The 18,981-nt window shown below is 43.4% G+C and overlaps 1 protein-coding gene across 5 annotated transcripts in view; it reads left to right on the top strand.

Moving 5' to 3' along the window:
- The window catches only part of LNX1 (ligand of numb-protein X 1), an 84,483-nt gene that overhangs the window by 41,694 nt on the left and 23,808 nt on the right, over positions 1–18,981 (top strand). For 3 of the 5 annotated variants that reach the window (XM_040595638.1, XM_040595657.1, XM_040595674.1), the window contains 4 exons: positions 6,126–6,367; positions 7,953–8,108; positions 13,715–13,870; positions 17,100–17,302. In XM_040595638.1, the coding sequence (XP_040451572.1) occupies positions 6,126–6,367; positions 7,953–8,108; positions 13,715–13,870; positions 17,100–17,302 (757 nt within the window). The remainder of the gene's footprint in view (positions 1–6,125; positions 6,368–7,952; positions 8,109–13,714; positions 13,871–17,099; positions 17,303–18,981) is intronic. The other 2 variants (XM_040595648.1, XM_040595667.1) reach the window with 1 other exon arrangement.

The following is an 18,981-nucleotide window of genomic DNA, read 5'->3' as shown; positions in this document are numbered from 1 at the left end:
TCTGAGCTTCTATCACAGCTATCTCTGTGCTGACATGGAGAAGAGCGGTGTTTATGGAAGCACAAAACAGAATTGCTCATCCTCAACCCTTCAGAGGCAGCAGGGATCAAGCTGCCAGCCCGTGCCTCCCTCCCAGCTAGCCCTGATGCCCCGGGTGTCAGGAAGCTGTCTTTAAAATGCTTTTGTTTATAGCATTATTGAAGTGAAAGAGTAATAGTAACTAGGATGGTTTCCCACTTCAGTTAGGTGAAAAATGAGCATTTTTCCTTCCCCAAACAAGATGGCAAGCCTCTGACACTGAGATCATCAGGGAGAGGATACCCAGGTGCATCAGTGCCAGGGTACAAAGTGCACTGAACAGCAGTGATGAGCATCTAGAAATGTTGCTGGCATTAAGAATTTCAAGTGCAGGTGCAGAGAACAGCCTGTTTTCTAGTTGCATGTTTAGACAAGGTTTTTGCAGCCTGACTTGCAGGGAAGGTTGGTTGGAAACTGTAATCCAGGAGTTTAAGCTTTGCTTTTTAGGTGGCTCATCCCTTCTTTATAAATCTTGAGGAAGGTTTATTGTAGGCAGGACCTTCTTAGCCATAGCTGGTGATGACAGTAGCTTGAGGAACGCTCTTGTCATGACACAATCCTTTATAAAAAGCAGAAAAGGCAAATGCATTTAAAAAAAAAAAATCAGGTACTTATTTATGAAGCTTTTTTTCATATGCAGCATTCATGCAGAGGTTAATCCTTCCAAGAACTCAGAATTACCAAGGAAAAAGCATTTCTGTTAAACACTCAGTTCCAGGATTGATTTTCATATATGGGGGGGGGCGGGAATAAAAAAAGGAATTTTGCACATAGGACCAGGATCCACAGAAGCCAGACTTCCAAGCAAGGATAATACAATATCATTGGGGGTAAAGAGCAGCAGGGTATTTGTCATTGTCACCTTCGCTGCTGAAGATGTTGATGTCTACAGGCTCTAAGGCACTGGTAGGGTTGGTCTGGAAAGGAGATTGTACATCTGCTGCATTTTAGCTTAGATCTGTAACATGGGATTTGGTTGGAGTTTAGGTGCATTGCTCCTTTTTAGTTTTTGGCTCCAGTTCCTGGGGCACTGTTGGCAAAAGTGAGATCAGAGTAGTAGATTAATTGGTGTCATCTCTGCCTGAGAACAGATCTAGTCAGTTCACTCCCTTATGATGGACTTTCAGAAAACTTTAGAATTCAGGTTTTTGGCCTGAAATCCATATGGTTGGTATTTGGGTTATGTTTGGACTACAGTCACTGCTGATGCACATGTGGTGTGAGTGGTTACCGTGGGGCAGGAATTGCCAACACCTTCTTGTGAGTCAGCCTGTCCAATACAAATCCCCCCCTTCCTCTGCAGAGACGGCAGGAGCCTCTCACCAGGGTCTCAGAAGTGAGGTTATCAGCACTAGGTTATCCAGGATGCGCCCTGTTGGTCACCTTCAGTTTCTCCATCAGCCTTTCCACCGGATCAGTTTGGGGCACCACAGCAGTCAGGAGAGTTTGTGCGGGGTGTGATACCACATTACCGGTACTTCTGATGCTGACTTACGTCAAGCCCAGATTACACAGGGATGAGACTGCTTGCAACGAGAGCATAGCTGAAACATATTTGTCTACCCTGATCAGAGTTTAGCTTCAGGTCAGCGATGACAGTCCATTATGCAGTATTTTTTTCTGCTGGGCAATCCCGAGTGCTTTGTATAGATCATTCTTAATTGCACTAAGACAATGGGTCCATTGCTGCTGCACTAAAGCAAAACATCACCAAAATATCTGTGCGCTGGAAGTGAGGTTGGGAAAGAAGTGCTGAACTGGGCAGGGAGAGCTTCTGCTCTGTGTATCTGTGCCAGACCTGGCTCACCAGAACTGTCACTCTCTAGCTTCACTTTTTTACCCTGTTTCCTTCCCAGGCAGTCAGGTGTGAGACAGGGAGAAAGAGGGATACCCTGTGAAGTGACAGAGAGAAAGCAGGGTGTTTTTAAAAAAGCAAATGCATTTTTTTGCCTGTGAGATTGTTTCATTTAGATCACTAGAAGTGGAGTGAAAAAATCCATGCAGTTGTCCTTGTTTATGTTTTACCTTTATATTTTGTCCGTGTCAGCCTAGGTAATGGAAATCCTTGAGGTCAACCTCACTTTCAGGCACTCCTTTGCTGTGCGAGTCAGGGATGCTGCAAGGAAAACGCATCTCTGTTTTCAAACCACTGTTTTCATTTGAATTTGCAAATGGCGTGGAAATGTTTCTGTTGGCCTTGAGTTTAACTGAAGCTTGTTTTCACAAATGGTAGGACCAAGCAAAGGCAGCCACGGGGTTTTGGATGTCCTGGCTTCAGCACTTGCGATGTACTGCTCCTAAAGCCTGGAGTACAAAGCCTCCCTGGCGTGTGGAGCAGGGCACGGGGCAAGGCTTGCTCTGTGGCCACAGGTGTTGATGCCAGCCAGAATTGCAGCCCTGGGTGAAGTTTCACAGCCACCACTGCCCTCTCACTGTCCAGTGGTTAGCTCATACAGCCAGGATTTAGGCCAGCACATTTCTGCTTCATAAAAGAGGCCATGCAAACAGAAGAAACTATTTTCTGAATTTCCTGTACACACCTAGTAACACTGCTTTAATGGCATGAACTGTACAACGTGCATTATTCACATCTGTTTATCTGTCTTTGGGTTTGGCCTTCACATTGTTTTGGTATTATACGGCTGCATAGATGTACTCGCTGTCCAGCACAGGGAAGGAACATAAATCTGTAGTTCACCTTGGCCACCAGACAGTGCTGGGTTTGCTTTCTGAGTGGCCTACGTTAATCAGGTATCCTATCTTCCAGCTGTAAATCAGGCAGCTGATTAATAATCACAGTAAGAGAAAGAATTAGTACTGGCATGTAGCTGTTTTATGGATTTCTCTTTTCTGGGAGCCAAATCCAACCATATGGAAAAATGTAGCTGAGACACTATAAATATGATTCCACTTAGACAGTCATCTCTTCTGCTTTCTGTTATCACAGCAGTGTCAGCACAAGGAAAACAATGAAAGTGAAGAGATGCTGTTGCTGATTTTATTACAAGTTTGAGGGGTTGGGATTTTTTTTCTTCTTTTTTTCTTCAAGGACACTGTGTTAATCTGAAGAAAGAAGGCTTGATTTGTGTTCATTTATGCCTGCCACAATTATTTAATAGCTTCAGTGCTCATACTTCAAGAGCTTTGGTTCTCTTTTAACTATTTCTGGCAGAGTTAGAAAGATATGCCTTGTGCTTTGTATCATGACAACTTGTCTTCTCCAGTAAGCCACATCTTAAACCGTGTCATCCCTCTTTACATTCAAAGTAGCTGTTTTCTCTTCATTGCTGTTGGATTGATGCTATTAACTGGGTGTCTGCAGTGCAGCCAGCAGCACCGAGAGAAGATTTCCACAGAAAATGAAGGCTTTAGTAGTGAAGTGCAGATGGACACCAGGCAGAAGTTGAACCCATGTAGCCGGGAATCTTTGGGTGGAGCCAATTCCGATGTTCACGTTGATGTCCACACAACCCACAAAAAATGAAAAAGATCTGTGTTTGAGGATCCATTCACAAGGCTGGTGCTCTAATATCAGCTACTGACACTTTACTGGCAGAGTGAAAAGAGAGGCAAATTAAATAAAATACAGAGTAGGAATGTCTCTCATCATATTCTGAATCTTTTCAGGATCTCTGTAAGGCAGAGACTGTCTTTTGAGACCAGCAAACAATTCACCCCAAGGCTGTTTCCTTGTGTTCATTTCATTGTGTTGGCTTTTTAGACTATTTTTGAACTATTTTGTTGAGCATTCACAGTCTGGATTAGTAAACGTGACCTTACTGCAAGTGGGAGAGGTTGAGGACAGGTTCCCAAAATGCTGTGTTGGAGATACTTAGGTGAGCTGCAAGGGGGGAGGGCTTTTGTGGTTCTGCTCCCTGTGAAATATAAAGGAGAGCATCCTTCCACAGTGTGGGATGCTGGGGAGGTGAGGAAGTCATACCTCTTTTTCAGGAAGGAATAAGAAAACGTTGCTGCACTGGAGGCAGGAAAGCACTTCCTTTCTGTTTTACATGATTATTGTTGCAGCCTTGTCTTGGAATAGGTGCCCGAAATAGCTTTTTGTTGGCGTCTTGAAATAGTTGACCAACCTTCCCTTCCATAAGAGTATTTTCTTTTGAGATGCCTCGCTTTGCTTGTGAAAGGTTTCAGAAATAACTTTTGCCACAGCCATTCCCATCAAAACCGTAAAGCATATGCAAAGCCCTTACATAGTTGCATTAATATGATACGGTTTGGGTAAGGATTTTTCTCTCTTTAAGACAAAAATTGTCAGAAGCAGTATGAGGTAAAAGATGGTAATTCATAATATAATGCTAAAAAAGTTTTTAATTCAATTGTCTCTCATAAAAAGCCAATGCCATAAGAGAGATTAAACTGCTGCTCCAAAGCTGATCCAGAGCCTCTTTCTCCTCTCATCTTTCTGTCCTGCTTCCATAAATCATTTCTCTTCCAAGGCCCCTGTTCAGAGCACAACTTCTTTGTCTGACACTTAACCCACTAGCATTGTGTACTGTATGTATTATGCATTGCCTTTTGTGCATGCCATATATTAGGAAGAGCTTTCTATCCCTAAGGGTTTCTGCAAGCTGTTTCTGTGAGTTTGTCCTATAGGGCACTTTCATAAAAGTCATCAGTTAGCCTTTGCTATGAAGAAAGACATAATAGCAATTGAAAGTAGGGCAAGCTCGTTAGATGATGATTAAAAGGCAGATTATTTTTTTTTAATGCAGTGAATGAGGTTCTGGTGGGTGGGCACTGAGCAGAAGTGGTGCTGGAGAAAAGTCACAGGTGCTGTGTCCTTGGGCCACTCTGTCTTTTCAGTTATTTTATAGCTTTAATTAAATACTGACTCATGAAGAGCGCAGCGACCTTTAATTTCATTCAAGTGACTTTCTTTAACAAGCCATAAGAAATGAATGCCATGCGTGGTCCTGCTCTCTAGGATGAATCTAGAGCAGATAGTTGGGACCACAAATAAGTTGTTTCAAAGCAGACTTGTAAATTGCCTCTTACAATTCTGTATATCTTCAGCTCTTCTGGGAACATGCATGTCTCCACCAGAAACACTATGTCAATGTGGAGGTAGAGTAAGGATTTAGGATTTGGATTTTCCTCTGGAAGTATTTTAGAGCCAGCCTTGAGTCCCCAAACTGGTGAAGTCCCAGGCTGGCCCAAGGATCTTGGTCTGAGGACCTCCACTCACTCGTTCAGTGGGAGCCCTGCACTCCCTCCTTGGCTCTGACAGGGCTGCGGGGCCAGCAGGACACCACCCCCCCCACCACCACCACCACTTCGTGTACCCCTTCCTCCATCAAGGCAACAACCCCTTTATTTTAGTGTCTCAACTGAGCTAGAATAGCAGAGCTGGAATCTTCATCTCCATGGCTGAATTTGAAAACAATTCCTTAGGTGCAGTTCAAGCAGTAAATGTTCTGTACAGGCACCATGTGGGGACATGATTCCCACAGACCCAGGGACGTGTCTCCCAGCTGCAGCCCTCCCATCATGGGATGCTTTGGCCTCGACCTGCGGGCAGCCCCTGCCCCCTGCATGGCACGGCACCTGCACCCGGTGTGACCACCTTGGTGGCCAGGGAGATTTTTCAGGGTGCAGGGCTGTGTGAGGCGCCTTTTATTCCACCAGCAGACCTGAGGGAGCTGTCAGGCCTCACCCTGCTCTCCTTCATTGACCAGACACAAGGGAGAAACTACAGCCAGCAGCCTCTGGCTTAACTGGCCACCTGCTGCTCCTGCACTCTGGCATCCTGAGTAGCTGTTTACCAAGTGACACTACACACAGGTCTACCTTTTCTTCACCAACAGTACTCTTTCCATGTAAGGTGGTACCTCAGGTGCTTTGAAGGACAGTTTTCCTTCTTTTTGATCCTGCAACATGACAGAACTGGCATTTTTCCCTCTAGTTAAGCATCCGTTTTTCATTGGCTGTCATGATTGTCATAGTTTGTACTCCAAGTGATTCCTTGGCACTGGATAATTTCCATAAATACAACTTGTTATCATGTCTCCCTTTGCCTCCCTTCTCCTTAGATGTAAAGGAGCATCCCACTATGGCCTTACCAAGGAACGGAAGAGGCGTTCCCAAGACTGTTCTCCGGACCATGGCTCCAGCTTAGCAGTAGCTGCCCTGGGCCCCGAGCTCTCGGCAGCTGCGGCCATCGCCTTAATGACAGATGAGCCGGGGCTGGTCAACCCAGCTTTCAGCCCCACCTCAGAGGACAGCCAGGCAGGCAGCAGCCCCGGGGACCTGCATCGCAGCAATCGAAACAGAAGTAAGGACTAAAAGTGATGGTTTCAGATGATGGCCTCTTTCAGCATTCCTTTTTCTGTGAAAAATTTTTTGTTGGAGGCTTTGAAAAAAACAAAGGGAGAGTAAAAGCTTTAATTTTACATGGCTTATCAAATTGCCACTCAGTGACCCAATAGATTTGAGGTGAAAACAAATTTGCTTGGCCGGGGGCAGCACCAAGCTGAAGACGGACTAGCTGCGCACATGCAAACCCCAGGTCTTAAGAAAGTATTTAGGCAAGCCAGCTCAGCTGGAAGAGCAAATGGCATATGTGATGTGCCAGGGAGACGGTGTAGCTGTGTTTAGTTCCACCAGAACATGGTGGCCCGAGTAACCCCCATAGACCATGCCATGGGCACCTACTCAGAACCCTGTTGGGAATTGTGTTTGGCAGTTGCCAAGTACCTGCAGGAAAATAAACCTTAAGAAGTGCCTTTGGAGCATGGGGGTGTTTTGCCAGCCTGCCAGGGAGGTGCAGCTCAGAGGAGCTGGCCTTGCTGAAATAACCAGAGTCAGGGACAAGTTGCACCAGGAAACTTTGCCTTGATCCTTCACCCTGTGACACTGCACCCGGCTCTGATGAATGTCATATTTGAAAAACATGGCCTGGCCAAAGGCAGACTCGGAAGCATTAACGGTGAGTTCAGAGCTTGTATTTGAGTACTCTGAAGCCAAAATGAATAGCCCACCTTGTGTTACACCAGCTGCATGTTGGGAGAACGGATGAAGGGCTGGAGAGAGACTAGAAATGAGCAGTGCTGTCCTCTCGCGTACATTGGGCTAGAGAGGTGAGGAAAGGGAGGGGGCAGGAAGACAACACCAGGATGAAATTAAATCCTGCTGGTTTTATTGAGTTTAGAGGCCACAGTCTGGTTTGAGAGAATGTTGTATTATTAGGTTACAGAATTTGGCTAGCATGAAGAGCTCAAAGAGACAGAACAGCAACAGCCACAACGATATCTTCTAGCAGGACGGAAAGAGAGTGACACGTGGTTGGGTTTTTTTTATTGCCCAGGTTAGAAGATATGACTTAGTTAGTCCCTCCCACCTCATAATCTTCGAATTTTTGACATGACATTGTTGTGTAGTGTTGGCGGCTTTGGAAGCTTTGAGGCAGTAGTGTGTGTGTGTGTAGGGGGGTGTTCAAGAAAAGTTTTTAACAACAACTTCCAGCCTTTTTTTTTTTTTTTCCCCCCAAACTTATATAGCTTGGGAAGGGCAGTGCTTCTTCCTTTTATGTGGATTTTTCACAGGACTGCTGCTGATTCTGCCTTGACTGAGGATCATTCTCCCCCAGGCTACCACACTCACAGGAGATTTCTGTGTGTGACTGGAAAAACAGACAGGGAAGGTGGCAATTCCAGGGTGTGGGACAGAGGCAGGATAATTGTACACAGATTCAGGTGGGTGCAACCTTGGAGCATCAGCTGGAGTCAGGTGCAAAAGTGAAGTGCAGGCAGCCTTGCTGTTGGTGTTATGCCCTGTTGTATGCTGACAGCTGCAGATATGGTGTGGTTCCAGCCCAGAACTGCTGAACTGTATCGATATTTTTTTTTCTGCTGTTGCAGCTCGACACTTTGAACGTTCCACTATAAGAAGCAGATCTTTTAAAAAAATAAACAAGGCATTCAGTGTTCTTCGAAGGACGAAAAGTGGAAGCGCTGTTTCCAACCAGGCTGACCGGGAAAGGGAGACTGTTGGAAACTCTGCTGCTGGAGAGGAAGGTAATGCTTTGTTCTCTTTGTGTTACCACTTAAAATGGGGCAGATGTCCATGACTGACATGCTTTTCATGTAGTGGGCTGTGCATGATTAAAAAAACCCAAAACAACAACAAAACAACAAAAACCAGAAAACTCAATCTTTCTTTATTTTTTTCTTTAAGTCATTAGTGACTGTCAGACAAGAACATTGCTGGGGTGTATGGGACCTCACGTAAGGCTGTTCTGGTAACAGCCTGTATGCTACAGCCAGCCCTGTATCTAGCACATGGGATGTGGGATCTGTGCATCTGGGATCTATTACTGGTGCTGTCATTGATTTGCTCTATCATTTTGTTCAAGTCCTCATCAGCATGCGTCTGTCCTAAAGCAAACGGATCACAATGATCATATATTATATGAGATTAATGAGGTTTGGCTAATATTTATGAAGCACTGGAAATTCCCAGTGGGAGGATGGTACGAAAGTGCAAAGCACTGTGGTTATTCCACCATTTCTGTGGGATCCTTGGTGACAGACTTGTATTACCTCAGCTGGGCAGGTGATGAGGTAGGAATGCTCTGCTCTTAAACAGCAGGGAGAGGCAATTTTGTCTGACGTACGTCAGGGATGAGGGGTCTGGCAGGCAGTAACAATATTTGGCATTCTCAAAGCAATCAGCAAATGTTACTAATTGTCTTGGACCATAATTATGAAGCCAACATTAGCACTCATGAATCAAGAGGAAGTGATGATGGAGTTGGAATTACTGTCTTAATCAAGGTCTTCACTGAGCTTATTATTCCTTTGCTTGATGCCTCAGCACCTCATGTCTCTTCCCAGATCAAATGTCCAGGATAAGGGCTTTAAGATGACAAAATATCCAACTTCTTTGCTCTGAATTTCAAGTCGTCATTGAAACCCACACAAAATAAGGACAAAAGGCTGCCAAATGCTGTGTTTAGACATCATTGTTCTTGAAGTGGTGAATCAGAGAACAGTGTTCAGTATTTCTTCTGCTTTATTTACTCATTCCTTCAGGAGAGTTTCACTACATTACTGTGTTCTTGGTACTTACTCTCTTAGTCCACACACTTGCTGATGTAGCCAAAAAACCCCTTGATAATTCAAAATTGTGAACCTTTCCATGAAAATGATGTGAACCTGCCCTTGGCCTGGAAACATCATTAATAACTTTATTGTCCCAAATATTTTATTATTTTTCCCCAAGTAAAATTTTGCAAATAAGTTGTCTACAGCTCTCTGAGCAGATATGTTTCCCATTCCCTAGCAACTGTGCAATCCATTGTAAGCAAAAGCTTGCCCTTCTTCAGCTGGAGTGAAATTCTGAATGTCTCGAGTTCATTCTTTTCGAAAGGCATGTCTTCAGAATGGAGCATAGATGTTTTTATGACTGCTTTCTACCTAGCCTTGTAGTTGATATTAGTAATCGTTCCACTGAAAACTTGGTTTCATGTCCAGAGTGTGTGGATGATGTGGATGCCAACAATACCTACCCAGTAACCCAGTGCAGTCCAGATGTTAGCAGAAGAAGGTGTGAACATGGTGCTGACCTTTACATTTTCCAGCAGAATTAAAAGTGCTTTTGTCTCCTTTTTAAGGGACATATGATGGGGCCCTGAAGTGGCAATCACTCCAGGGCCCCATTGGCAGTTTTAAGATTGTCATTCTCTCCTTGACTCTGCTTGTGGTTTCATTCCTCTGCACCAAGCATGCCTGTAAAGTTCCAAATATATTCTACTGCACTGGAAAAACCAGGTAGGCGTGTAATTACTTAATGAGCAGTTAGTCTTACATATGAGATCACAGAAGCTGGGTACCTAAATTACCATGTTAATTACATTTGCAAAGAATGCATTTTGATTACACAGTTCTCGAATTTGGTCTTTAAAAAAATGCAATACAAATGCAACTTTAGTAAAGACCTCTACTCAGTCCTTTGCAATAGGTGCTTTCTGTAATGGCATCTCAAAGGCTCTCTCTGCTTCTTCTTGTTGTTGGAGGAAATGAATATACTTTATTCTGTGGCAGTTATCATCATCCTGCCAGCTGGAGGCCTGTTTTCTTCTTCAGTTCTGTATGTTCTCTTCTCTCAGATATTTTTTAAATCCTCAGCTGTTCTGAGCAGTCTGCAGTTGGACTCCTGGTTTTATTTGCTGGTCAGTCTTTAGGGATAGCTGCAGTACGCTCTGCCCTGTGCTCACTAAAGGTCCAGCCCAAACCCACTGGAAAAAGGCAGCCCCATGTGCCTGCCTCCCCATTGCCACTCTGCTCTCCTGGGAATGGACATGCTCCTGTGGGTGGTGGTTCCTGGCCTCGGAGGTCTCCATACCTGGTGTGACAACTGCAGCTGCCTTGCCCCAAGTTTCATAGGTTCACGTCTGAGAGCACACCTCTGCCATGCCTCATTGCTCCAAGAAACTGGGCAGCATTTCACCACCTCTGTGGTGGCTCCTTTCCTCATCAGGCTTAGTGCGTGAGCAGGGTGAAGCTAAGACCATGCCAGCCTCACAGCGGGCACAGAGTGAAATAACCCCTTCTTGCTGATAACCTCTTGTTGATAAAGGAGCTGTCAGATCACCTGGCAAAGCTCAACCGATTATAGTCCATCTGTCCCCAGTTTTCACAATTCCCTCATTTTAGTTCAGATGTCTCTGTTTAACCTGTGTCTTGCCTGTATTTTGGTCAAAGGAGCTCTCAGAACGAAAACCATAGTGCATACCTATGTATTAGCCCTTAGAATCAGCAGCACTGATGTCAAATTAAGTATTTGCCCACTGCAGAGAGTGTAGGTGCCTTTAATCTGAAGCTGATACATCTGTTGGGCCAATGGTCAGTCGCAATACAGCTGTGAGGATGCAAGACAAAATAATCATTCCTCACGCAGGAGAAAAAATATTTAAATAACCATGATTCTGCTTAACTTTGAATGCAGTGCTAGTTTTGGAAAACTCCTTTGCTACCCAGGGACACTGAAAAATACGATGTATAACAGCAAATGTCTTTCTGTGATAATTACATCAGAGAAATAGTTACAGTCTAATGCTATCTTACACCTGGATCTGGTAGCAGTCCTGCACTCTGAAGATTACTTCATGATTTGCATTTGCAACCTGTAGTTTGATTTGTTTAAACAATGTTATAGGCACTCATTTTGGATTTAAATGATTCAGGCTTCCTTTGTTGCTCTGTTTAAATGTTTGGGTGACATTTTCAGCAGAGAACTGTTCAATGTCCAAACTGAAGAAAAAGTTAAAAGTTAATGAAAAGTGCAAACAAAGATGAGAAGGTGTTTTGGGGAAGGAAACATTAAGAATTTCTCATTTTTACTAATTTGGTCATATGTAAATAACCCGTGCAGAGAACTATTTCTCTGTAGTGCAGCACACAGGCTTGTGATACCTACCTGTGAGTAATGGCATTAATAGCACTTATAGCTACAAATAACTTTCAAGGTTTGAAGTTAGGAAAATTTAAAAGAGATGGTTTCATTCTGAGATGTGAGGGAAGGTGACAGGGACGTCCTTCGGGCACTGATGCTTTTAAGATGTAATACCTTCTGACTGGATCTACTAGTGTAAATGACCTTGACAATCTACTTAAATGATAAAATATCTCCAAGCAAAGACTGTTCCAGCTTTGCTACGCTTATTTGTGTCACTGTGCTCTTAGTTTGGCATCACACTCTTTAACTTCACCTCTAAAAAGGACTATGGATATACATACTCTTTACTCAAACTGACCTACAAATACAAGTTGTAAACCAGCTAATGCTTTAGGAGGAAAGAATTTGGGAATGCAATTGCAAAAACCTCTCTACAGTTTTACAGCAAAAGGGAGCTGTGCTCTTTGTTTTCAAAAACATTCATCAGTTCCATTTTGCAGTCAAGCTATTGTAAAATTAATTGAATTTATGATTGCTTGAGGATGTCAAATGTTGTTCAAAGTCAAACTTATTCTTCTTAGTCTCATGATGGGTGCAGTTCTACCATCTGTTATTGCTTTGCAGCAGTCAAAAGCAAGGCAGCCCTGGCAGGCACTGGCAGGATCACAGAACAGACTCTCCTGTTTTATGGGTGTATCTCACTCCTGCTGCTCAGTCTGAGCCCTGCTGTTTTTTTAATATATATATTTATATTTATATTTATATTTATATTTATATTTATATTTATATTTATATTTATATTTATATTTATATTTATATTTATATTTATATTTAGTTTATATTTATATTTATGTTTATGTTTATATTTATGTTTATATTTATATATACAATAGATAGATTGATATTATGAATACTTCATTATATATACATTATAACACATTATAGATGTTTGGGAAAGGTAAATAAAGAAAAAGAAGGTAAGTGAAACACAGATGGCTCTAGGTATCAACCATTTGACAGCATTAAGGTTCTCTATGTGCCAAAAAGAAAGTGGCTCATCCAGCCCTGGACAAGACAGCACAGCCCAACCTCTGTCTTGGGAAGGTGGCACCCCACAGGAATCCCCACGCTGTTCGTTTTCCCCAGATTTGATTCAGTTGCCATTCTTATTTCCCCAAATAGCTGTTGGAAATCTCACAGAACTGGTTCAAAGCACTCTGCTCTAGGATGGTAAGCCAGGCAACTTCCAGAAGAAATTGGCTCTATAGCATTTCCTCCACTGCAGACTGATAAACTTTGCCTGTTGTAGATGAGGTAGCCACAACTCTTGAGACACAATCAACTCTACAACAGTTTCATTTTAGCTCTTTTGGGACTCTTTTGGTGAGAGGAATGTCCAGAAGCAAGAAGAGACATCAGAGCTGCCATTGCCTTGTACTTGCCCCCTGCATTGGACCAGCATCCCTGGAGAATTGATGGAAGGCATTAAATCAAAATGATGGCAAACCGCTGGCAGAACGAAATGCTAAATGAAAGTCAAGGGGAAGGAGGAGTTGCAGAATGAAGTCCCACACTAGCACAAGTACATGTGAAATTCACAGACACAAGAATTTTCCAAGAATAGATTACACAAACTTCATTTAAATCCTGATGACCAGGTGCCGGGAAGCATGAGTGTGTGTCCCTGCAAGCAGTCTTATTTGTGGGGGTGGGCTGGCACCTCTCATCAATCAGACCTTCTGATCTAAATAAGGACTTGCGACCTGAGACACAAATTTTGTTTACAGTGACTTTGATTAATCTGGACTCAAGAGTCATAGCAAACACTATACAGTGCTTTGTCGTGCTGGATACTGGGAACGAAGGCAGAAGTTATCCTGATGGCACACTGTCAGAAGGAGCGTGGTGCACACAGGAGTCAGCCAAAACCTGAGCACTGAAGGAGCACTACCATTAAGTATTATAAACTGCAGGGATAAAATATGCATACTTAAAATTTTGTATTACAGTCTCATGGCCACTCCACTAATGAGTGCTCAGTGTCCTACATCATACCAGACAAGTAGAGTTTACTGTGTAAAGCTGGTCTCTCCTATGTTATTTGTTACTGTAACGAGATGTGTGAAAATATCAATAAAATGCACACTAATATAAGGAAAATATTGCTTGAGGAAAAAGCACACACAATTTTCTGAATGCAGTTGACATTTTATTATATTGACAGATTCAGAATGCTCCATACAACCCCCGGTGACAAAAACACAACACTCTGTGGGAAAACCTGCAAGAATCACCAAAAACAAGACAGAAAGTTTACTTCTTTCTAGATTCAGCAGCTCTTCGATATTTAAGGACTGGAAATATAAATTGGTAAAGAAAGGTATGCAATACTCCTGGGTTTTCCTGCTCTGGAAAACCTGGTCAAAGAGGATGGAGGGTTCTAATTAAGAGTGTAAGGGCTGGAAAATGGGGTCTGTGCATACTGATGCTCCAGCCTCACAACAGGCTGCGTACATGTGAATGGTGCAAGCCCTCAGCCCAGCTGGAGTCCCTGAAATTGGGCTGCTGAGGCCCCATTCATTATACGCAACCAGGTGCTGAAGCAAGGTCCACCTCTTCTGGGTACGGTGTATACGTTAGAAAAAATCAAGTTGAAGACATTGCTTTCCAGACGCAGCATCACCTTGAAATAGGCATGGTAGGATTTGATCAAACCCCACACAATGTATGCAGACGTTTGGAGAAAAAGTGATCATGAATTTTCTTATTAAAAAAAATATGTAGTTGTGACTTTTATACATTTAGTTTGCCAAACTTACTGTTAGTTTGTCAAAATAGGCATTGGCCTTTCACTTATGACAGTCTAGGTTGTTGGTAATACAAACGTCCATGCGTATGTCTGGGATGAAAACAAGAGGCAAGTCTTCAATGGAGAGAGCAGGAATTAAGGGATCATGGGGTTATTGTGGTTGCTTGGCCCATCTGAGGAGAAAATGGTGCAACTTATTAATTATGTTCTATAAAGAACACAAATCAAATGAAGACAGGAGGTGAAGAAGTACATCCTGCTAACTGTGGAAAAAGAAACCTTAGTAACTTGCAGACTGGCAAGAAAAATGTCTCTGGAAGATTTGTTTTGTTGTAGACTGCACACTTCCAAGAAGGAAATTAGGTATGAAAAAATCTTCTAAAAGTATCTGCATGAAGTGATATTGAAAGTCAGCCAAGTGCCACTACAAGACTTAATAAACCAGTTAAGGCAATGATCAAGATTTAAAGAAACTTATATAAGCTTATACCTTATATAAAGCTATATGTAAGTCTTATATAAGTGTAGAGACTTGTTCACTGCCACTTTGCTCTGATTTTGCTGTGGGATAATTACAGACTCAAATAACGCAAGTGTCAATAGCTTGTTCAGTCCACAGTTCTCCGTGGTCAAGAAATGTAACAGGGTAATTCCTTTAGAAAAGCTTTTGGAATGAGGTGTGGAAGAAAGAGTGTTTGAGTCAAAAAGCACAGTCTGTTAGGACATGAGGTGAATCATCATGCAATGGGATATAGAAGTAGTTCTATAGGACTGCTTTGGTAGTCTTCAAAATATACAGAGATATTTATTTATGCTCTTTCTGTGCAGAGAAGATCTGGGGATCCAAGTTATCATTTACATTTTTACATATAAATATCCTTATAGCCACACTGAGAGTGCAAAACGTGCACTGATGCATGGATCACACCTTTGGAGATTTTTGAGGAGTACTTGTATTGCCCAACTTCAAGCACACCACTGAGACGCCAGAGTCAATTGCCTCTTTCTTCTTACATAGCAGCAGAGAGAGTTTAGCACCTCCAGGGGTGATTTAGGGGTGAAGCGGGTATTGCTCTCTTTGGGTGCCCATGTCCTGTAGGGGAAGCCAGAGCTAGCAGATCACCAGATCATGCATTTGACTTGGAGGCCTGGATTTCGATGAGTGAATCCACCCCTCAGGCTAGAGAGAAGAGAAGAAGTTACAAATTGGGCAAATAGTGTTCAGAAAATAGAAGAATATGGGGAAAAATAAACCACCTCCCATTACTGAGACAGCAAAGTTGTGTGCAAAACTGAAGTAAACCTGTATTAGTACAGAAACTTCTGCTACAAGAGTATAAAGTAAATGAAAACTTGGATATTAGCTTGGTGAAGGCTGTATAGTTATCTGGATACTTTTATTGCTTGTCAACTCTGTGTAAAACCACAAAGTCGAAGTCTGTGCTGCCGGTAGGTGCTTTTACAGACGTGGAGGAAGACAGCTTCCCGCCCTGAAGAACATATGATCAAAGAAGTGGTAAGGGATGCAACATGGCGCTTCTTAATATGTTTTTCCTGTTCTTACTTTCCCCTTGCTCTCTCCCAAAAGGTTTTGGTGCCTTGCTGGTTTGTTGCCTGCTAATTCTGTAGTAGAAATATTTATTCTATCTCAGATACTGCTCTGTTAATTTTCATTTAATACTTTACCGCTATTCAGTAACAGTCACTGTACTTTCATTTCTAAAATAGGTTATTCAAAAAATATTAGCACTTAATTTTTCAGCTTACAGGTTTTTCGTATAAGCGCTGGATTGGACCCACACACAAAAAAATTAAAAAGCTTTCTCTCACCTATGGGGGATTCAAAATAATTGAAGGCTGATACACCTGTGGTAGAAAACTCACCGGTGCTTTTACGTCAGCTTTGCTCGCAGTTCAATGTGGATTAACATTTTGAATTGACCTAAAAGGAAAGAAAGTATTAGTGACATGCTGTGAAAGCAAACGTGCCAGTTGAAAATTAGGGTTTGGAGGAGGATGCTCTTACCCAGTGCATCATAAATACAAAAGATCCCTTGTCCACTCTTGGTCCCTCTTCCCCACACCCAGATTGCCAGGCCAGCAGAGATCTTTCCCTCCAGGCACCCTGAGCACACTTAATACAGACACCTCACAGTAAGAGCCAGTCATTCCTACTTCCTAGAGTTCAAGCAGCGATGAAAGGAGAGGGGCTCTGGTAGGGAAACTACTGTGTGCTTCGGGTTGCCCGAGAAATCTTGCCTTTCTGTTAGCTGAAGGTAAGAAAACTGCTTCCATGGATTTCACAAGCTAAACACCCAGTGCTCAGCTCAGTACCAAAACCGAAGGAAAACAGGGCAGCCTGGGATGCTCCCAGTGAGACAGGCTGTGCAGCCCACCGCAGCAGGGATTGGGTGTATGCTGAGGTGTACGTGCCTGTCTGCTCTAGGGCCAGCAAGGAACCATAGCCTGGGTCAGAGGGGTCTCTGGTGACTAAAGATGTATTTTGTTCCCTTAAAATATTAGCACATGTAACTGTATTTTAAGTACATTTAAACTGTATGGATGACATGAAAGGTTTAGGGCTGTGTTTTGTGAGGGAAAAAAGGAAGTTTGAATATATTAATTAAAAAAAGATCCCTTCAAGTCCATTCATCAAGGATTTCCTCCCCACTTGGTACAAATCACATCCATGCATGAAACCTATTTGGGATGACTGGCAGGAGCTTGAAGTTGTGCAATGCATGTTTTAACAAAACAAAGCTGTGATGTCAAATAAATACCTTCCGATGTGCATTTCCAGGTTTTCCCAGATTGTATCACCTGATTCCAGATGGGGAAATTACCTGCATTAAGATCAACCGTACTGATCCCCATGAAAACCTGGCCATTAGGATTGTGGGAGGCAGTGAGACTCCTTTGGTTCATATTATTATCCAGCACATTTATCGAGATGGAGTAATTGCCAGAGATGGAAGGCTGCTGCCTGGAGACATGATACTAAAGGTACGGTACTGTGGGGGTACAAGGTAAAAGCATCCTAGCAAAGATTAAGACGTCGTAAGTTCATCGTGAGATGAGATCTGCAACATTGCTTGTTTGTGTGGGTAGAATAACGTGTGTAGAAAGACGTTCGGTTTCCCTGCATGCTGTGATGATTTCATTCATTTCAACAGCTCTTGAGGCTCACAGTTTTGTTTATCTTTCCTATTCACTGCCAGGCTTCTCTAACTTCTACCCAGACATGGTAGATCTGAAATACAATGTAGCGCAGTAGACTGTTGGCATTTCTGATCCAGCGGTGCAAAAGTTGTTTTCTGAAAGCAGAGGCTGGGCTTTTTGCCCAGTTCGTTTCTACTGAACTGTGGGCTTAAATCTCAGTTACTGAGGTTTCCATTGCCTTACGTCCCACTTACCCCAGGATAGGTGATGGGGCCCTGATCTGTTACGTTATTTCAGCTTCTAGCTCCTCTGTATGACGTGTTCAGCACCACAGAGCGTGAGACACTGCCCCCTCTATTTTGGGAGTGTTGTTCCACCAGCAGTCACAGGTGAAATCTCTAAGAACAAACTTGAGCCGCATTTGGGCAGTAGCTGTTGGCTGCTACTTCTGCTCCAGTTTCTATAGAAATGTATAACAGATGAACAATAATTAGGCCAGATGGTTAAAGATCTTGCATCTTGTGAGCAGTGGCTTCAGCAATGGCTTTTGAATGGGAATGGCACTCTCAGCTTCCCCAGCGGCCTGGAGCTCTGCAAGGATGCTAAATTATATGAATGCCTCAGTCCATAGAAGAAAAGAGTGATGACAGAAAATACTAGTTCCTTTCCTTGCTTTGATGTTTTGGTGGTGTGTAGCTGGAGCGCACAGGTATATTCACACCGCAAGCCAAATGCACGCAGCTCACCCAGGTATACCCAAGCAGCTTAAATGAGCTAGTTCAAATACTGGGGACAGCATGGCCAGAGATGGCAAAGAGCTCAGCACGATTTTTCCAAATTACAGGTAAACATTTGAGCAGGCTGCTTTTTTCACTGCAGGCCATGCTGCCCTAGGCAGACTGATGCTGGTACCCAGGCTAACCAGCGTGGCATTAGCTGGGATAGGGCTACAAGAGCTGGAGTGGAGTAGACTGCAAGGTCTGGTCGTCTTCCAGGTGGGACTCTGGATGCTTATCTTGCTGCCCACTCTGGCATGCCTGGCTGGTATGGTTAGTAGGGAGAAATACTTCTCCCAGCCCTACTGGCTTCTTCTACTACATATTCCATGTAAGTAATTACTAAGGATACCATCTTCGAATTTCAGAGCACCACCTGTAAGCCACCATGCTTTCCTAGCTTTTTCTGACCCTGGTGATAGCTGAGGACACTTGAGGCATGCCAGGGTTGTGACGGGCCTTCTGCTTCATGTCTGACAGACCATGGTCAAAAGGTTTTCTCAGGATCATGATGTGGGCATACTTCGCTCTGGCACCATTTAAACATGCCTCTGGAGTGTGGCTCCAGGCGGTAGCTGGAGGACTGTCACCCCATCGTGCATTTTGGGGAGGCTTTTTGTCCTGGTGCCAACACAAAGCAGCAGGGTTAATGGCACTGCTGAGCCGAAACTGTGCCTTCAGGGCACATCCAAACTGCAGTGGGAAGCTGTGACTGCAGCACGGACAGGCCCAGCTCAGCTCTCCCTG

The sequence above is a fragment of the Falco naumanni genome, chromosome 1 (genome assembly GCF_017639655.2).
Source record: "Falco naumanni isolate bFalNau1 chromosome 1, bFalNau1.pat, whole genome shotgun sequence".
Lineage (NCBI taxonomy): Eukaryota > Metazoa > Chordata > Aves > Falconiformes > Falconidae > Falco > Falco naumanni.
Note: the sequence above shows the minus strand (reverse complement) of the source record. Positions and strands in the feature narration are given on the sequence as shown.